Source organism: Scardinius erythrophthalmus (genome assembly GCF_964197995.2).
Source record: "Scardinius erythrophthalmus genome assembly, chromosome: 22".
In the NCBI taxonomy this organism is placed as follows: domain Eukaryota; kingdom Metazoa; phylum Chordata; class Actinopteri; order Cypriniformes; family Leuciscidae; genus Scardinius; species Scardinius erythrophthalmus.
Window position 1 is genome coordinate 21,455,384 of NC_138242.1, and position 21,987 is coordinate 21,477,370.

At 37.9% G+C, this 21,987-nt stretch overlaps 1 protein-coding gene across 2 annotated transcripts; it reads right to left on the reverse strand.

The window, feature by feature from the left end:
- Positions 1 to 34: 34 nt before the first annotated feature.
- spata13 (spermatogenesis associated 13) lies at positions 35 to 21,202 on the reverse strand. Of its 2 annotated transcripts, none has more exons than XM_081352139.1 (14): positions 20,152 to 21,202; positions 11,682 to 13,115; positions 9,640 to 9,678; positions 8,306 to 8,761; positions 5,989 to 6,133; positions 5,724 to 5,842; positions 5,282 to 5,461; positions 4,048 to 4,233; positions 2,806 to 2,985; positions 2,500 to 2,732; positions 2,272 to 2,401; positions 1,584 to 1,956; positions 1,412 to 1,486; positions 35 to 585 (listed from the first exon to the last, which is right to left on the reverse strand). In XM_081352139.1, exons 1-14 carry the CDS (start codon positions 20,158 to 20,160, stop codon positions 404 to 406), a joined length of 3,741 nt encoding a protein of 1,246 aa, XP_081208265.1. In that variant the 5' UTR covers positions 20,161 to 21,202; the 3' UTR covers positions 35 to 403. The 2 variants fall into 2 exon arrangements, with proteins under 2 accessions (XP_081208265.1, XP_081208266.1); XM_081352140.1 differs by lacking the exon at positions 20,152 to 21,202 and adding an exon at positions 15,401 to 15,419.
- Between the last annotated feature and the right edge of the window lie 785 nt (positions 21,203 to 21,987).

Genomic DNA, 21,987 nt, shown 5'->3' on the forward strand with positions numbered 1-21,987 from the left:
GCTTTATATATTTGAACACATTCAGGCACAGACTGTGTATATTTGGTTCAACTTTATTTACAGAACATGGTAGAGGTTAGTGTTTGCTGTTTTATTTTTTACACCTTTCAAAGCTCCAGCCTCATGGAAAGCAATAAAATTATTTAGTCATGTAGCTAAAAATCTCAATATAACTCATAAAAGACACATTTGTGTGAGACGACGAACAGGAGAACCCCAATGGGAAGCAGCTTCTTCACAAAAAGATAACGAACACTTCCCATACTAACACACTGACTTAGTTAAGGCTAAATAATGAGCCTTTATACTAAGGCACACATGTCATTAACACACACATACCTACTTATACGTATATAAGTGTGTATGCATTTCAGTATGACATAAAAACAGAAAGTGTCTCTTGTCATTTCCTGAAGAGGGCACTGCGTGCAAGTGAGTACAACAGGTGAGACGGTTTCTTCTTTGGCTCTGCTAAAGAGAAGACCTGCTGCTGGGGGATGCTGGTTGGCACGGTCACATGTCGCTGATGGAGAGGATGTAGGGGCTGGTGGTGGGGAGGAACAGGATGACCAGAATAATTCATTTCTGGAAGCAGACAGACACAGAATGTGAGTATGACTTCATCAGATTAGGTTGGTGATTTGACATGTTATTAAAATGTAATCATAACAGTTTTTGGAGATTCATGTGTGAATCTGTGATGTGATATATGTGTGTGTGTGTGTGTGTGTGTGTGTGTGTGTGTGTGTGTGTGTGTGTGTGTGTGTGTGTGTGTGTGTGTGTGTGTGTGTGTGTGTGTGTGTGTGTGTGTGTGTGTGTGTGTGTGTGTGTGTGTGTGTGTGTGTGTGTGTGTGTGTATGTGTGTATATTATATATATATATATATGGTACAATATTAAACTTGAAACATTTACAATGCATTTAGAAATTACACTTAACAGTTTTCTAACATTAATTTAACATTTTTAAATGATGTCAGTAAGAGCATTATCTTTGGAAGCCCTAAAATATTAAAACTAAAATAAATACTGAAAATAGAAAACTAAAAAAAAAAAAAAAAGATTTAAATAAAAACTAATGATATCTAAACTAAACTGCAAAGACAATTTAAAATAAAATACCATTGATTACACATATTTTCCTGTAATGAAAACTAAAGGAAAACTGACCAAAAATCCAAACATCTGTAATCCAAAAAAATATCCTAAATCCTTAAGATAAAAACTAAACCTGAAACTAGAAAATAAATAACTATCAATGACAGAATTAAAACAAAAAATTAAATTTGAAAAACAAAATTAAAATGAATTAAAATGACAAATAAAATGAAAATATGACAGAAATTAATAAATACTATGTTTAAAACTCAATTGAAAACTATTATAACCCGCACAAAGATAGTTTGACATACTTTTCATTTTGCCTTGTTTAGATTTCCTGGCGTTGTGAACTGCTTGCTTCCTCTGGGATTCAGTGATCTCCATCCCTGAAAAGAGACCAAAAAAAAAAAAAAAGAGAATGGCACTCTTTGAATTCACTGACATATTCCTATCCCTACTGATGCCTTCAGCCGTGAGACTCACCCATCTCTTGGTCTTCCTGTACCCGTCTGCGCTCTCGAGCAAACGCTTGCAGCCATTTCTGCTTGTCCTGGTTCTTCTTGCAGCACAGCACACACAGCACGTTCAGGTTCTCCGCATGCCGTAGCTGAAACGCGTTCTTCAGCAGGCCCAGCTCAGCGTGCCGTCCATCAGGCAGGTCGATTGGCTCCAGTAGGTCTGTGTCTATACGGCCACGGTAGTGTAGCAGGTCTCTCCGCAGGACGTCTTTCTTACAGAACACCAGCTGGTGGTCAAACAGGAAGTAGCTGCGTTGCTGCGTCTTACCGTGTCGTACTATCCGCGTGAGCTCGCCGGAGTGGATGAGCTCGGAGCTTCGCGTTAACACATCATCACCCTAAAGGAAGTGAAAGAGGGGTTGCTTTGAACAACTTAGAAATCTTCAAACAAGCTTTGAAACCTGAAATTATTGTTCTATAAATTGTTCACAAAGCCACATTTAGCCCTGTGAATGACCCAGCGTATGAACCAATAAGTAATCTAATAAACAGATCAACGTGATATCCAATTAACATCTTATTGCATTAGACACGCACACGTCTGCCAAATCAAATTTCTTTATACAAAAAGATCAGAGAGGATAGGCCTTGAATAATTAAGAAATAGTGTTTAAGTAATGTTGACCACAGTGTAAATATGTGTTGTCACTGACCGCCCAGTGGAGGATGGCCACCTGCCAGTGAGCGATGGTGTCGATGCTCTCAAGTCGCCTTTTTCTCTCGTTTATCAAACTTGCCACGTTCTTCATTGCTTTATGTGCGGCGCACACCCCTGCGTGGTCACTGAGGAGAATTTTTTAAGTTGATCAAAAGTGACAGTTATCAAATACATTTATTATATTACAAAACATAAATGCTGATCTTTTGAACTTTTGAGCTACCTGTGGTCTTTGGGTGTGTATTTCAAAAGCTCTCCCAGCTGAAGAGGGTATTTACAAATCTTCTGTACAGGTGTGAGTAAGAAGCCAGAAATGGAGATGTCGATCATCTGCTGTAGGAGACGACAGGCTTCAAAGAAGTGTTTATATCTCCCCTGTTTCATCAATCGCTGTAATTCAGCACACGCCACAGGATGCGTGTTACAGTACTCCGAGTATATGGAGAAACCTTCCTCCTGACAGAGAGAAAAAGATGTAAAGAAATGCGTGCAATTTGTGAGGAAAACGTTCTTGAGCGTGTAAAGGTACCTGTTGAAGGAAGCAGGAGCCAATCTCACTTAGATGTGGATTTTCAGTGTTGTATTTCTTTTCTAGGTCCTTGAGAAACATTCTCTGGAACCTGTAGATGTCTTCGATGTTGCTGAAGATTGTCTTTAGGTCTGCATCAGTAAACATTCCAGGGTGCTTTCTGCATTGACGGATATATCCCTAAAACAACAAACGATTTTTATGAAACAACAAAATTAACATATTCATTTAGAGATTTTTGCTTTGGAAAGTTTCCCTTCACTAAAAATATTTTAAGCATTTGACCAGCAGAGGTCAGCAATGAGAAGGGTTCCCTCTAAATCCAGGCTATTTTCAGATACTATTATGCAAATTTGAAGTTTGCACAGAATATCTGGTGGACATTTGTCAACGCCGTATAGATCTGAGTTTACTGCAAGCAACTCAAAAAAATCTCATTAAAAAAATAAACTCAACTCATAAAAAACAAACAAATACAAAAGAAATGTGATGAAGTCACATGACCACACTTTATCATACTGCTGTGAAACTAAATTATATGCAATGGTGAAGGTCTAAAAAATACTTAAAACAATAATCATCATCATCATCATAATACTTAGTATAGAGTATACACACCTCTCTTCAAAAGTTTGGGGTCGGTAAGATTTTTTTATTATGTTAATATGAATAATAATGTTACAAATATTATATAAATAAATAAAATATATATTATAAATATTACATTTTTTTAAATAACTTAAAAAAAATACATTTCTATTTGAATCTATTTTTGGTGCTCAAGAAACATTTCTTATTATTATAAATGTTGACAATTGTTGTGCTGGTTAATTTTTTTGTGGAAACCGTGAATTTCTTTTCTTTTCAGGAATCTCTGATGAAAAAGTTAAAAAAGAAAAGTTTAATTTTTAATTAATTGAATGCATACTTGCTGAATAAAAGTATTAATTTCTTTCAAAAACAAAATCTGAATACCCATATCTAATAGTAATAATAGTATTCCTGCATTCCTCTAGGGTGGAGTTTCTGCTCCGGGTACTACACCTATATTCTGAGATAATGTTATCTAAAAGAGGGCAAAAGTGTTTCAATCATAATCTCATATTTAAAATGATAGGCCTAGGAGACTGATTACCATTCAGGCTAAACTGAAGAGGGGTTCCTTTATGATGTGCATGTACACAGACCAGAAAACAAACTACAGAAGAAGGTCAACATGAAATGGCTGGGATGGAGGCTCACCTCGCAGATATCTTTGAGATGTTTTATGTAAACGCGCTCTGTGTCCATGATCTCTTTGACCACATTGGCTCTCATCTGCTTCCTGTGCTCTGAGTTTTGTTTGTGTGCATCTGATGGGACGGACTCTTCCGCATCTGGAACGCTCTCCACGCTGTCACTGCTCGAATCCCCCTGATTCACTCGAACCTTGACGACAACATATCATTACGGTTAATTCCAGAGGATCAAACTGAGGGTAACCATGATGAAGCACAATTGTAATACAACAATCAACTGTGATTGAGACAACTGGTTAATCCACTTCTACAGGAAGCTTAGATCAAATCACCTACGGCCTCTTTGTGTCTGATTGACTCATCTTGTTGGATCTTCAAGAGTCATAGATTTACAATGGAATGCATTAATCTAGAGCTGAAACAATAAAACACCATTCTCTACACCCTCATCTCCCCCAACCGGTCAATCAGCACACGCATCCATAATGACACGTCTATCATTTCCTTTTGGGTCACCCGGAGCAACCGTGCAGGGCCATGATATAGTTCAAGAGAAATAAAAAAACGCTACTGTTCTAACGTAATTTCAAACTAAATCGGGAGTTTTGGGACTAGTTTTGTAACATTTAAATATTTAAAATCAGATAAAATGGCAACAATAAAAATATCTAAGTTTGCTGATTACCTTAAAAGTCCATAGATATCGCCGTCAGTTTGTACAACCGTTAACTTTCTCCGACAAGCCCATTCTAATTGAAAGAGACACTGACACTCTCTTTTCATGTTTAATACTATAAAGCTGCTTGCTTTAAAGCAATTTATTTTATAAACAGCTATATAAATAAACGTGACGTGACTGGAAAAACTAATTGCAGAGCTCATGCAAACACATCCACATTGCTATGATTAGATGCTTTCTTAACCACTGTTTTCTCACCGGTCATTTTTGTTGTGCGTTTATTTTGCGATTGAAAGGAAAGCGCACCACACATATTTACATATTCAACTAAATGCTGTTTCTAGCAGCGTGGATGACATCGGGTCATTTGCTAACAGTATACCACTGCAAAGGCATTTTGAACTTTTACCCCCAAGCGTAGAACAAAAAACAACATTGCCGTGAGTATGTTAGGGCCTTTACTAGGTTTAAGCGTTTAATTATTACATTCAAGCTCTGCGTGTTTGAACTAGCTTTTGTTTCACGTTCATTACTCCAAGAGGCTCACATTGCGACTCACCCGCACAAAGCTGGAGGGAAACCAGGCCTCGCGGTCGCCCACCATCCCCCACCACCAGTCCTGCTCCCGAACATCCAGAACCCGGATCACCTCCCCGGCTTTGAAGGCCAGCTCCTGCTCTTCCATTGTGACATGATCCCACAGGGCCTCTGCATACACGGCATGGCCTGAGTGTATGTACTGGAGAAGGAGAAAGATTATAGTCAGGCTAAAATATTGAAGCTAAAGGTCATATAAAATTATATGATAAGAACAGTACAGGGTGACATCATGCACTGGAAGTGTGTGACGATCCCACACAAGTATATACAGTAAAACAACTCTGCATACAAACACGTGACTAAACAGATAAGAGGCATAGAATATAAAATATGACCTGGACTGTATAGCAGACTGTAAGTGAAAACAGCAGTAAAATAATTTTAAAAATGATTTTCACAACCTGATTGAGAGTGAAAAGATCAACTTCTGGTTGGAGATATGGTGTTCCTTCAGTCAGTTCTTCAAAGCTGCCGTCCTCCTCACTCACACTGTCATCGAGCATTGCATCAGAGCTGCCATCTATAATACAACCACACTGAATGAGCTTAGGAATTATGCACGAGAGAATCAATATTCCCTCTCCATCGAAACACTCTCACCACTGAGCCCCTCATGTTTGTAGGTCAAGTGCACACACATATGCATATAAACAAAAACACACTAACCACTGAGCAATCTGCGCCCTTTGCGCCGTCCCATCCTATCCAGACCGATAGGTGTGCTTTGGGAGAAGATGCAGGGTCTCAGACGGGCAGACACCGCCCGGTATGGAGGCACTCTGTGAGAGGGCACTGGAGGACGAGAAACCGGCTGAAACAAAACATGACAGATTAGATTTTAATCAGCAGCCTTAAAAGGAGCCCACCATCCAGCAGGCCTTATGTTCAGAGTTCAGTGACTGTTCAGAGCAGGACAATGACCTGTGAGATAATAAACACTGAAATGCTAGCTTGTCCCCTCGGCCAAGTACATAACAACATTACACGCATAACATTGAATTTTATGGTGAATCTCACAAAGAAATGTTTAGATGATATTTGCCAGAAATTAAAAGGAAAAAAATATATGATTTTTTTTGTTGTTGTTCATTGTGACATTTTAATTAAGCACATTTCCAACCAAACTATTATTACTATAATGTAAAATAATAATAGTAATATTACTATTCTAATTACTTTAAAACAATAATAAAAATCCTGTCTGGACACATTTTATATAAACATAAGTAAAAACCGAAATACCACCTTGACATGATGTATAAATACTTAAAATTTAAACATGGCAAACCATTAAAACAATGCGCTGTTTTCTGTGCTACGCACACGTCCAAAACGTCGTGCACACAGAAAGCCGCCTAGAGCTCATAATGTATGATGCGCGATACTAAACTGAGTTCTCTTCCGTGTCTTTTTGCACTTAAACAGACAAATACACACAAAAATATGTCAGAATAACCTCGTAAACATAGTCGGTTATGTCTTAAGTTAACGTAAACAGTTGACATGAAAATGCATGTGTAACAGTATATTGGATCCGTGCAGCTCTTAACGTGACAGCAGCTTAATATTCCTGCTTCCGTCTCTATAATAACGTTAATCAAACAACAAAACACAAAGCTGTTTTTGACTGAATAACTTTAACTATATTTGTAATGTATATTTTATTTATAACGTCCAGTGTTATTTTATATTTGATTAGTTTCTGTACCAGAATTCCTGAAAAACTTAAAACACTGTTTATTTAAATCGTATCTTTGTTCAGTTGTATTTATTTGTTCGATTGCTAATCTGTTTATTTGTTCTTTTTTGATTACTGAGCGTTTACTTGTCTTTAATAATGCTTGAAATTTATATTAGTTTTTTTAAGGTATTTTTAAACAATAGGCAAAAGTTCCTTGTGTTAGTGTTTAACCTGTTGATTTTTGTTCATGGTTTTCAGCTCTGATTAAATGTTTTGAAATAAGACTTCGAATAAATGTGAATGATATCCAAGTTTTTTTTTTTTTACCTTATTGGAATCGAAATTAGGAATCGATAAGCAGAATCGGAATCGTTAAAATGACCCAACCCAAAGCAGCATGTCTTCAAAGTATTTCTATATAACACATGGATCACATTGTTGATAAAGAACAACAACATTTAGGGCCTGAAAAGTTCTGTCAAACCACCTGAAGTATGACATTATAAACTCATAATGCTATGCTACACCCCAAGGGAGAGACCTAATGGGATCATATTAGTGTTTAGATCACCAAAACGTGTATCTTATTGGAGACTGATCCTCTGTGATACAGAACCTCTAAAATAGCCTTGTAAATTATTTTCATCAGCCAACACTGTACAAAATACACTAACTAAATTGTTAACTAATTGTTGTCTTAATACTTAATGTATGTATGTGTATATATATATATATATATATATATATATATATATATATATATATATATATATATAAGTATAGCATCTACTTACAAAATAAATGTCAATGTAAGCAGGTTTCAAAGTACACAAGGCCTATCAGAGCCATTGCACAGTGGGAAGTACACATGCTGGTGACACATAAGTAGCTGTAGTACTCAAAGGCACATGGGTTTGAATCAGGCCTGTATCATGTCTCAATGTAGCCCCTCTCTATTATCATGTCAGGTCTCAAATGCTCTACATTAAAAAGGCCCTTAAAGCTCCTGTAATTTCCATCTTGACACTTGTCTCTGTGACAGCCCTTTGCAGGAATAAATAAATAAAAAATAAATAAATCAGACTGACTGTTAGCCAATCAGATTTTTTTTTTTTCCTGAACTAGACTCTTGACCAATGAGGCTGGACAATAATTTGTCCAAATAATAAAAGATGGAGAGAAGTGTTAGGGTAATCTGTTCTGATTTTTTTTTTTGTAACTCAGTATTATGTCACAAAAATTGTGCAGAAACTGAACAACAAAACAAAATATAGAAGAAAGAAAAAGTGCAATAGGCCTTACAGAAGGCAAACTTTCAGTGTCGTCCTTCTGCTCAGCAGTTGGGGATGAAAACAGATCCACTCCATTAACAGAGATGGGACGTCTCTTTCTGCTCTCTGTCTGAGTGCACACATGACCATTCTCAGGTCTGTCGCTCTCTATGTAGCTGCCATTGCTATTGTAGTCCTTTTGGGAAGTGTAGTCCATATTCTCAGACTCCCTGTCCTCCTCTGGGATGCAGTACTTTGTGCTGGCCAGATGGCCATAGTCAGACACTGGACGGGGTCTGGAGCGACCTGCCCTTTTCCTAGGCACTACAGAAGTGGGAGAGTCACTGGAAAAGACTGGAGAGTTTGGTGTTGTTGGAGTTGCCAAGGGGGATTCTGAGGAACAGTTGTTTGTGACAGATGAAGCAGCAGTGGCTGAGATCTCATCACTTTTGAGAAACGCATTTCTGACTAGGTCATCTGATGAAGCCTAGAGGAGAAATCAAATGTCAGCAGTTAGTTTATTCCTCAAGGCCTACAACATCTGATGAATGATCTAAAAATATTAACCATAGACATTAATGTGTTCAAGACCCAGTGATTAATACAAAAACTATAACAAACCTTAAAGAGATTTTAGTTCATTAAAGAGTGATGAATAATGAGTAATGATTCATTAAATTAAACGATTAATTAAAATTAAATGATTAACATATAACAAATAAAGTCATATTAAAAAATAAATATCATAGCAAAACAAAAGTGGTTTAAGAGGCAAATTATCTACCCAGACAGCAACAGTTTCGGCCCAGATCCGGCCCACATCTGGTACTTGTGGAATCCGTGTGTACCAGATGTGGGCCGGATTTGGGCCGACACTATGTTGCTCTCTGGGTAACTAGTTACTACATCAGTTTACATCAGCCATTACTCAATATTAATGACTATTAACTCTTTTACTTTCTTAACCACTGAAACAGACCACTGATTTTATTTGTAGCCATATTTTCTTTGTCTTCACAAAAACATGCAATGCACTAAAATATTGTTTGTTTTTAATTTGCAATAATTGCAGAAAATTATTGAGCTAGAAAATGTTACTCAGTGATAACTGTGAATACATAGACGCACTTATGTTGGAAAATGACTGAATAATACGATGAAACAATTACTGGTTATTATTCTTGCAATTTGACAAATGAGGCATGTGACAGTGACAAGATGGATTCAGAAATATGATTTTAAGAGCAGTAATGTTGTTTGACAAAAGAAATAAGCACATTTTAATTTTCTAGTTTGTGCTGATGTAATATTTGCTGTCAGCATGTAGTAAATTCTGTATAAAATACACACAAAAACAGATCTTACCTCAAGATCATCAGTTTCTCTCTCTTCTGTCCATAGACACTGAAAAGGCACACAATAAATCAGCACCATTGTGAGGAAGACGCAACGTATATATGAAAACACATCAATGCACACACAAACACAAATGGAAAGCAAAATAAAGTTTCGCTGAGCTTGGCTCGCTGTAGCCCGTCTACATCTTTCTAATATATTTCCCTGACCTACTGGAGTCCATTTGCGCCTAAGCTAGCTTGGTTTGATTACTGGACTTCGACCCTTGGGTGGTTCTTCTGGGGAGGAGAGACTGTCCTTGTTGATACGTGTCCAGCCACAGGTCCAAGAGCTGCGTTTAAGCAATCCAGCTAATGATTAACTCTACTTGCTGTGTGCCACACAGCTGAGCAGCTCATGTGACACTGTAGCAATGTACCACTTTAGAGGATGTACAGCCAAATGAGATGTCAGTCATCCAATAAAAGGGTGGTCTAATCAAGCCAGAGCAATGAAATGCATTGGTCTGTCCTCATCGATTACTAAAACATATCAGAATGAGGCTGTGGTTGCATCATCAGATACAAGGGTCACCTGTGTGGACATATGACGCGAAGCACAAAAGCTAATGCTTCGACAAAAATCTGTCTACTGTAATTTATGACTTCCTGTGTTAAAGGTCAAGGTCATCCAATGAACTGGTCTATTCCAGTTAAATTCTTACAATAAGATTACCATGTCCTCTTTGACTTTATGGCAATGGTTCATCTGACATCTACAATCTGACAGTCAGTAAGAAAAGTCATTGTCCGACCTTGCTCATCATCAGTCAGACTAATTCAAACAACAACAAAAACAGGTAATCAATATCGTCTCGAGGAGAGACAAAAAAAAGTTACATATGTAAGTGTACAGCAAATCTTACCAAGCAAACCTAGGCACAAATTGTAACATTATAAGCAAAACTAAAATTTCTCCGAAACATTTTGGGCCACAGACTGCATGTCTTATTGTAATCTTCCATGTTCAACACAAGTTAAGTGCTACCAATAGCATTTATAGGATAATGTCCCACAGGAAATTACATTAAAAATATTAAAAAATAGTGATCACAGGTGTGTACAATTATTTAATTGTACTGTAAGTAGTCTAAACTGACTCCTGTTTTTAGGTAGACAAACTTATAGTTGTTCTCCATTAAAGTTCTCCAGTTTGAAAGTAAATATTTTCTATGTTTTACATGGTCCTGAAATGCGAAGAAATAATGGACTATTTTACACTGAAAAGTCTGGTAAGCAAGTAATTACACCAACACCACACTAATCTCTTGTAAGCTACAATTTTGTTTTGCTGTACAGAGTGTATTTTATTGCTCCTTCCCTTGTGTACTTGTATTGTAAGCAAGAACATTTACATGCACATTAAAGGGTTGATTACAGAATGACTACAGCAATAATTTGTCTTCTTAAAATGTCAGGTAAACGCTTTACACCGAAAGTATACTTCCATTGTCGGCGTTCCGCTCTGGCTTGCGAATTGTCTGCTCAACGTAATTTTTGTTATCAGTTCAGTCTGCTTATGTCTGCGTACACAGTCCACAGCCCAGTTTTTGTGTTGTTGCAGACAACAGCACACGTGCAAGTGATTTAAGCACTTTGTATACTTTGACAGGCTTGCACACTAAACTATGCTTAAGAAGTAGCAGAACGCAGACAATGAAGTATACCTGAGACTTTAGTCTGACAGAAATTGTACCAGTCCGGACAAACAAATCTAGATAACACAAAAATATATACATGTTAATTAGACTACAATTAGCCTTGACAATTTGACGCACAAATGTATATTTAATCATTCAAAGAGATACAAACTGTATCGCGATTGTGCAAAAAAAAAAAAAAAAAAAACTGTAGTTCAATTATAACTGTGAATATACATGTACTGTCTGTGCTTTTTTTTATATTGAAAGCCACATTTTTTTCTGTGGTAATTGACATATTGCCACAAATGTTGTCAGTAGATACAGGCCAACATTTTAAATTCGACAATATGGGGTCATAAGAGTGTCTTACCTCCAAGTTAGCGTTAAGGCCATTGACTGTCTGCTTTTGACTTGGACTTGAACACTGCTTTGGCATTTGAGAGTAGTGGTCATTTTTTCCATTTTGATGGCACTCCATAGGTTCACAGTATTTTTCCAGTGGACAGACTGGGGCATCTGAACAGAAACCTGTTGAGGACGCAGTCACCTGGACAGAGTCACTTATGAGGGCTGTTGTTTTGCTAGGAGGCTCCAGAGAGTCATCTAGGGTGGAGCTATAAACGGCGAGGCAGGAGGGAGTGGGGTGTAAAGTTGGGATGTGTTCATGAGCGGTGGCCTGCTGGGCTTTGCTGGGAGTGGGTAAAGGCCTCCGTTGACGCCCACTCATGGATACACAGGGAGTTCTGCGGGAGTAGTCATCGTGTAGCCTACTGAAAGGTGACAGCGGTACTTTGGGAGTGGGGTCTGGTGTGTTTTTACGCTTGACAGTCAGGTCTGTTAAACTACCAACAAGCTTTTGCAAATGTCCTCGCGTCCTCATGGGGCTTTGATGCCTAACTGCACCATGTTCCTGTAAGTCAACCGATGAGGAACTGGTGGTCCTTTGAAGAATTATAGTATGGGTGCATTCTGGGTTCTGAGGCTCAGTTGAGGTGACTTTGCGTCTAAAATGGCTCTTGAAGACATGTAGATTATCCGCACTTTTGCTTAGTCTTTTGAGAACATTTTCTTGAGTCTCAAGGTTCTTACAAGGTACAACAGATTCCACTGTGTTGCCAGGATAAGGCTCACTGGTGGAAGGGCTCTCTGTCTTGACTATGTCAAGCAATGAGATCCGTCCTGCCCCATAAGCCTTGCGCATACTCTGAGAGAAGTGGGAATTCCTCTGAAACCCACCCTTTTCCTCCTCACAATCTTCCTCATCTGAAACCGAAGACGTCTTCCCAGTTTGAGACGTCCCATTCGTCACGTTGTCATATTCCTGGGTTTGATTGGTCGCGACCTCTCGTTTGGTTACTAAGAAACTAGCACCATCCTCAAGCATCAAGGACATGTTTCTCTCCTGACCGGCTGCCATCGCATTGCTCCGGCTTTGGATTCCTTGGAGCACAGAAGTCCGTAGTTTTTTGAAAGAGCCCATGACGCGGAAACCAGCCAATCCAGACCAAGCCTGTGACGTGACAGGTGGACCTCTACTGTCCTCACATTTTGTCTGGGTGGAAAACAGACGTACAGTTCTGGAAGGGTACAGCTTGGCCTGGCCATCGGCAATCATAGGAATGGACTGGGCTTGACAATTCAGTCTGTTAAGATGGTTCTCCTCATAGCAAGGCTCAGATAGCACCGGTTGCACCTGGACCCTACAACCTGACCTCAGACTTGGATTCATCAGCTGTTCCTTTGTGAAATAGTCACTCTGCGGGTCATTGTTGTGAGAGGATCCCTGCGGGTCCGACGAAGGTGCCTGCAGAACCAGATTGAAGAAAGTTCAATCTCAATGAACAAGCTGACTAACTTAAATCAAGTCTGGGAACAAAGAACAAAGAAAGCATGTGACGTGGAGTGAGACAATAAATGACCCACTGTTTTGTTTGAGGAAGATCTTAACTTTTAACACACTTCAATGAAACAATACAACACAACTGTGATAACCATAAGTTTGATAAGTCACATTATAAAAGAACTTTAAACTATTTCCTTATATTATCGGTCTGCTTACTTGACCTATGAAATATTTAAACTCAGCAAAGGTGAAGTAATTCAAAGTGTACTTATCCACACACAGGTGTAAATTAAGATTCAACATTCCTGCTATGGATGAATAATGCCTTTATCTGGCAAATTGGAGGGTGTCGGTAAGTAGCATGAGAGCTTTGCTCATGAGTAGGTTACAGTAAGTGCTGTAAGATTTCCTGTAAAAGATTTAGGCTGTGCTTTTTAAATTCCTGAGAAAGAGAGGCCCCCCTACCAGGGTGTGGACGTTGTTGCCTGGTGTGATGTTCGCAATGATGAAAAGCTTTTGCAAGCATGACTAGGCAATGAAAACCCCTAATCCATTGTGATTAATGTAATAAATTGCCCAGGATTTTCTAGCCATATTCTGAGTGAGGAGAGAGGGGTAGACCTTAGGAAGTTGAGCTGTTTTAACCCATTTGTTGCAGAGTAAGAATGAACAGAGATACCAGGATATGCTGAAACTGATTAATCACAAATAAATCACATCAATTTTAATATTGTATTTTCTCAGACAAGCTCACAAATGTAAATAAATCACAACACAGATGAAAATAAATCATAGCACTTGCTGTGAATTTTTTTTTTAAATTAAATACACAATATATTTTTTACAGTATAGACGAAATGTGATCCAGTCTTACCTCCCTGAGCTGATTCTCAAATCTCCAATCTTTTTCAAGTAGAATCAAAGCTTTGGACTTTTGACATTATATATTTTATGATCAATTAATTGTTCAGAGTCAACCCACTGTGTACAAGTTATAAACAATTTATACATAAAATATCAAACTGAGTGGTATTGTCACAAGCTACACCCTAGTTCCTCATAACTAACTTTATGTAACAGGCGTGTAATGCAGTCACTGCTACTAGCCACTTTGGCGGGTTGAATTTTATATATAATACATTTTTAAAAAGTCATCTGAAAGAATAAACTAAGTGCAATGCAGTGTTGTCAAAAACACAGATTTTTGATTTTGCAATATCTGAAAACATTCCAATAGCCTACTCATTTTCAGCAGAATAGATACACAATACCAGCTGTGCTTTCTCATCTCTCCGACAGCGAGTTGACACAAAAACCCGCCTCCCCTCACTCACTTGTTTCATTTGCTCTGGATGAATATTGTTGGTGTTACAGGGCTTGAATTTCTGCATGGGATTGCACGTATTGCGCATAATTAGACTAATTCCCGCAGTTTTGTGCTCTCTCCCAAAGTGCGTGCGCATAAAGCTGCCTCTCAGTAATAAATGGAGTAACTTAAAATAGACAAAATAAATAAATACACATAAAATAATGTCCAAAAGCCAGCCTTGGTGAATATGCACGTAAACACAGTCAGTTGTGTTTTAAATAAATGTAAACAGTTGAGAAATAAAATGCATGTGTAACAGTATAATGGATCAGTGCGTCAGGTCTTAAAGTGACAGCAGCCTAATATACAGTAACTGCTGCCAAATTATGAGATAATATAAAAAAATATATACATGAGTTTTTCCCCATGGTATTGATGTCAAAATTGTGGCCAGAGGAAATGCTGAGTGGCTTGTAACTTTGGAAAACCACTAACCACAGTGGCCGGTGAGCAAAAAAGTTAATGTCAAGCCCTGCCAACAAGCACTGTTTTTAATTAGCTGGTGTCAAGCCATGTATTACTTGAAATGTGTTTTCTGCCATCTTTAAAATAAATGCCACTTTGTTTGAGGTTTTGTTATCTAATGCAAACATTCATACATTAAGTGTGGCTTGAGTGTTCAAATACTTCCTGGGACCACCGTATATAGATTAACCACATGCACCTTTTGACTTTTGTCTTGCTGTGTGAGTATAGGTTGATTCTAGCTCAATTTTCAACTCAAATGCTGATCTCTATCACTTCAAGTCCTGCTACCCATTAGCACTCAGCTCCATCGAGGCATGAGGAAGAAGCTGCCATCTGACCTTTTTGTTTAACTAGAGCTTTGAAAGAATGCAATTAATTCAACTTTCAAGTCACTCCTCAGTCTACTCACATGTCCAACGTATCCGAGTTTAAAGTTGAACTTCTCTCCTACTCTTCCTCCTCTGTATCATCACTGTTGCGGAGTAAGAATTAATTAAGAGCTCAAAAAACCTCTGTGCAGTTACCAGCTGGAGTCAGGCTCAAACAAAACTCCCTAAACTCAGACAAACATAAACACAAGCATGCCTACGGAAGCCTCTAATATACCCAAACACACCTACAACTAATATGCAGTGATGCAAGTATACTAAACACTGACTCAACATTCTTAAAGCCACGCACACTTTTATGTCGCAAACAGACAGCAGTCAAAAAATAATTTTCTCATTTTCCAACTCCAGGCGGAGGAGGATAGAGAATGTATGCTTCCTTGTGCCATCAAACTACTTATATAAGAGGTTTAACACAAGGAGGAATATGTTCACATCGTCCAAATTCATATGAAATGAATCGGCACCTCGTAACAGTTAAATGTTCCTGCGAGATTAGGTAAATATCCCTTTTGTAATTTTAGTTGTACTCATTTTTTATTTTAGTCTTACATGTATAATATTTTATTTAGTAGAAGTAATAAAAAAATTATACTTATTTTTTTAGTCATTATGATATATAACCACAACATTTTTGCCCATTTTTTTGGAGCACTACAAACAAGCACAGCAAATCTGGAGCTTTAAAACAAAACAAAAAATTGCATTTTAAATCACAAACACAATTTTTATTAGAAAAATCGCAATTAGAATTTTATCCCAAACCGTGCAAAAAATGAAAACACAGTCATCATTTACTTATCCTCATGTTTTACCAAATCAGTATGACTTTTTCATTGTTTTGGAACCAATTGACTTTCATTGTATTAACAGAAACATTCGTCAAAATATCTTCTGCTTTCCAGAGGAAAAAAAAGTCATACTGGTTTAGAACAACATGATGGTGAGTAATGACGGGATATTTATTAAGGTGAACTATCCCTTTCAAAATGAAGGTTTTAACAGTGAAGAATGACTTAGCACAGCACAAATAAAAGCACATAAGCCCAAAATGATGCTTACTGACTAAGGAAATTCCTAAGAGTAACCAACCACACCAGTTCTAATGATCTGCCCATCAAGATGAGCAAGTCTTGCCATGCTGTCACATCACTATGGAATGTCAATGCTTTCTTTATTGAACTACTAAGAAAAAAACTTTTTTTACTCTTTCATTTTGGCTTATGATGGCTACAGTACACACCCTTTAGTCATCCAGAATTTCAGATTTAGTTTTATCCTTATTGATTATCTTGTGTTTCAAGGTTTAAAGTGAGAGTAAAAAAATCTCATTTGACTCACCCGTTGATGATCCTTCCACTGGGTGAAAGAGTTTCACAGTGAAAATGCTAAAGGACCCTAGCTTCCCTCATCCCTTAAGACAAGACTGTACTCGCTCAAACCCACATGATAACATGAGCAGCACCCCTCTCCCTGTCCTAATCTGATTATAAGGCTTTATCAGTCTGGACTAGCATCAATATATCTCCATACTGTCCAACACACTCACACACACATATGCAGAGAGAGAGAAAACGTTCACTGAAGCAATAATCTTAAATCAGTCTGATAGGTTTGGCGTATGAAAGAAAGACCACGAGAGCAAAGATTTATTATTTTTGTTTGGTTACTGATACTACCTACCACATTACGACCCAGTTCTCCTTTTTATCAGCGAGAACAAGATGCAGACACATAGGAGGCAGACACACCCTGCCTGCTTCAGGCATGGGAAGCGTCAAGTAATGCTACACTTGACACCACATTCATCTCACCTGTCTCATGACCTGCATTTGTCGACTCCAAATCCACTGGTGGAAAACATGTCAATGACATGTCAATGCAATTGCGAAAAACAGTGCTATGCTATTTGGAAAGGTCAGAACTTTCTCTATACTCATTCCAAACCTGTGTAGAACAGTAAAGGAATGGATCTGAATTGGGTTACTCTTTTCTGTGCAATTACAATGAATGGGGACTGAAGCGTTCAAGCTTTAAAAAGGATGCAATACTATATTACAAGTCTTCTGATGATAGCTTTGGGTGAGAAACAGAATTAAAGAAGTTAAACTGATAGTCTGCAGTGGGCTGTGAATCATTGCGACTGGCCAGTTATCAGTAAGCTGAACTCGAGAATATAATCAGTCTAGTTTGTGAATTGCATCAACGGTGATTCAATAAGATCCGACTCAAAAAAAAGATTTGTTCGTGAATCAGCGCTGCTTCTCTCGTGAACTCTAATGAACCAACCAAAAAAAGATGTAGAAGAAATTTTAATTTCTGTCTTTTCCTCATGCAAACCCATCACATTTTCTCTAAGATTGGTAAAACAGCGCAAAAGTCATATGAAACAATTTTACGGTAGTTTATGTTTAAGGCCCGTTCACACCGAGATAACTGTAAAGATAACTATAACGATATCTATATTAGCGCCCACAGCAGTGGACGATAACGTTCTGTTTATTATAGCGAGTCATCTGCTGCTTTAAATGCTTGCGTTCTTTAACGCAGGATGGATTCTGATTGGCTGTTATTGTTGTTATCGTTCATCAGCTGGAAAAAAATCGTTCTGAAAGTGATTCCAATATATCGTGATATCGTTCCTCTGTGCCCTTATTATCGTTACAGTTGTTGTCTGGACTCTGCTGTTCTTTTGTATTTAGAATGATTTTTAGACCTACCGGTAGGCTATATCTTTATCGTTATAGTTATTACTCTTGGTGTGATCATGCCATTATGATGGTATTTTATTTGTCATTTTGGAGCAGCCAGTATATTTCCCAAAAAATGTTGGGTTTTCCACAGAAAAAGGTTTTGGAACGACATGTGAGTAATGACAGATCTTTAATTTTTGCATGAATTATCCCTTTAGGATGTATGCATGCATAGAATTCAGGGAACTGTTTATGGCTAATATGACTTTAATACAAAAGCACATTCAAGCAAATGCTTTCTATTGGCAAAACACCATTAAACACTTAGTACATTAATGCATTTGTGTTGTATCAGAGAGTGAGATAGTTGAGAAGAGGCGTGGGAAGTGAGATTTACGGCAGTCGTGGCTTAGGAGGCACCCAGTGAGGCATTTAAGTTCCTTATGCGTGTCTTGTGATAAGGAAAACTCTCTCATTATGTGTGGAGGAGTGCATTCCAGCACAGACGTGTTGATGTCTTAAAGCAAAGCAATTGTTTAGAGAAGCGAAAGTGCTGGGCATAGTACTTCTAACAAACTGTTATCGTGAATTACAAACTTTTTTTTCTTTTTCTGGCAATCTTCTTTTATCTGTTATAAATTATGATGCCAACTGCAGCACACACATGACAAACATGTGGTGGACTTTAGACATTATATTAAAGTATGAGAAATGTGTCGCTTACAAACCTAAAGGGAATCAATCAGCAGACCCCTGCTGTCAAAGACAGTGTTTCGAAGGCCCCCCATGTAGGCTAAGATACTTTAATTCTGGTGCTTTGGCTGTAATGATGACAAAGCTGCTTGTTTTCAAACGTTATGGATTAACGTAATTAACCTTGATTATTTTCGTAATTTGAGAAGCCTCGAGAACTGTATGTTCCCACACTTTTTGATCGATGAATTTCCATGACTGTTCCAGTTGTTAGTAATTACAGGATAAGGGTTTTAATCATTTAAAGCTTATAATTAATTATAATATAATTGAATATAATTTTATAGATATTGTAAGATCTCATAAGATATTTTAGAGCTTGGCATAACTAAAAATATATATATATATTCATTATAGAATATTTCATGACATTTTAATATTTTTCCAGGCCTTCAAATCAAATTTTTTTAATTCTCAAATATTTCCTGAGAAAAAATTATTAAAATAAAAGATAGAATGTAAGCTTGCAAGCTGACCAAAGACACTTTAATTAGGGTGGTGTAATGTATAAATAAACAAATAAATAAATTCACTTTAGATAAAAAAATAAAGTTTACTTGTCTCCCACAGTGCGGTCAAGCTGGTTTTAAAAGAGCTGACCAATTAGCTAAAAATCAGCTTGGCCAGACCGTGAGACCAGCTAAACCAGTTAAGAACAGCATACCATTTTAACCTGATTTAAGCCGTTTTTTTCCCTCTTTCCAGCAGTGTTGCTGATGACCCCTAGTGGGCCCCGGGGCCCTGGCTGAGAAGCAGAGATTTATAAAACACTGAGTGAAATATTTGTTTCTTTACATATCTGAAAAAATATAGCTTTTGGATAGAAAGAAAACCTTTCAAGCAGTACAGTACAGTTCAAAACAAATACTTCAGGTTTAAGAGAATGCTGGAATGAATGAAGGCGATTACAGAGTTGGGTTTTTTTCACAGAAGAAAAAAAGCTCTCGTTTATTTGTGAGTTTAATTAACTCAGTCTCTCTATAAAGCTCTTTAAGAAGCACCTCGCCACCCCAACCAACCCCCTCCTCCTCCTCCTCCTCGTCTTCTCCAATCTCCCTACAAGCTTTGCGCGCACGAACACCCCCCACATCACTATGGCAACATGTGGGATAGTAACGCATACACAATACCCCCTCCTCCCTTCAGCTTCTTTTTTGAACCCAACGGCATTGGCAAGATGATAAAGTGCTGCCGAACTCATGAACGCACATTTTAAATTCACGTGACATATATATAGTCTAATTTTAACAGTAATAAAAAGAACATTAATATCTCCCCTCTTAATAAACCCCAAAATGAGGTGTTATTTAGACGCGGAATCTTACCTTTATCATGCTTCTTGAGTGGTGTCTTGGCCCGGTGTCACAACAGTTGTGCTGCTTCGATTGAACAGTCAGCCGCGGCTAACTCCTCCGACAGTCCAATGTCCGACGAATTACGCATATTAACTTAGCGAAAATCGTTAAACAGACGAGTGATGAATGCGAAAGTACATAGTGAACAAAAAACAGCAAATATTTCGTCTGGTGCGTGATTCACAAGAACAAACACCCCGTAGTCACAGATCTACCGGGACGGAAAACTTTCCATTAAGTGTGTGGCTCGAGCACACCCTCAGGCAATTTAACGGCACATGACCGAAACCAACCGGACACGAAGCAGATTTGCGGGTCAAAACAGCCTCAGTTGAAAATTTAAAGTTGGTTCGCTGCGGTGGAAAAGCTCAGCCAGAGAGCCATGACTCCAGGCAGCGTCGCGACAGGACAGCATCAGTGCACTTGTTGCGCTGAATCTGATTGCTTCGGGGGCGGAGAAACAGGGCGGTTTGTAGTTTGCCCACGGGACGCTACTAGCCAAAATCACCAGAGCGATATCAATATGCTTGATATCACAGTGTCCTGTAATTATTTTTGTTTTAACATTTAGAAAACAATCTCCTCAATATGTCCTGATTATCACGACCGCAGACCTGTTTCGGCCATAAAATCAAATACATTATGCTTATGTTCTGCCCTGCCTACTAAATATAAATAAAAATGGTGTTTAGATTTTCTTAAGAAAAATGTTAGTGCTGCTTGTCAGCGCAAAACTCGCCAGATTGGATACCAGTGTGTAATGGATGCTAAATTGTGTTGAGTGGTTTTAGCACAGTGCTAAGTGTTTGCTAGTTAGTTGCTTAACTGACCCTATGGCCTCCTACCTTCTGTTCTTTGTACGTCCAAAATGATTTTAACACAGAGTGGGATAAGCACAAATGTTAGCCAAGGGGTAAATTCAAATTCTCCAATGAGCCTGCATATTATTTACACGTTTGGCAGATGTTTATCCAAATTTATCCCACAAGCAGTCAACCCCATGCATGACCTTGAAAGACTCAAAACTAACAATTCTTTTTTTATGGAATATATTGCAGTGTTTATAAGAACAAACAGTGACATTGACACAGATTTTATACTTTATTGAATCAAAAATGTTTTGAATTAAGCTGAATAATGACACAATTATCTGCTGTAGAGCTGCTATATCGGAATTGAGCTCATGTCATAATTTACATTTAGCCTACATTTATACAGTACATTTATAATTTATGAACAGTGCAACTCTGACATAGTTATTGAACCAAATTGAAACAATTAAATTGAGCTGAATAATGACACTGCTTTACAGCTGAAATTGAATTAATTTCATAACTGATTAATTTTACAGCACTAATTCTCCTGTTTGTTAATGTCAAGCTGCTTTGAAACAATCTGTATTGTATAAAGCGCTATAAATAAATGTGATTTGACTTGAATGTGACTTTATACATGCACATAATTATTTTTTTAGATTCCAAACAATTCATCCATAATATTAAATTCACTTCCCCCTCGCAATGACATCTCTTGTCTGATGGCGTGTGCGCAGCGTGAGGGTGGGACATTAATCCCTCTTCTCCAGCAACCTGTCTCTCACATGAGAGCAAACGACAACGTCCCAATCGGTTCCCAATGGACAAAAGTCCTGCCTTTCATCGTTTTTCTTGTCAGAGAAGCCATTTAAATCAGATAAGCATCACAATAGGGAGAAATGACAATTGCAAATTCCATTTCATGCCGATTTTAAGCTTTTGTTCACAGATGGATTTAAGAAGCACAAAGGATGATTTATATTTATATTGA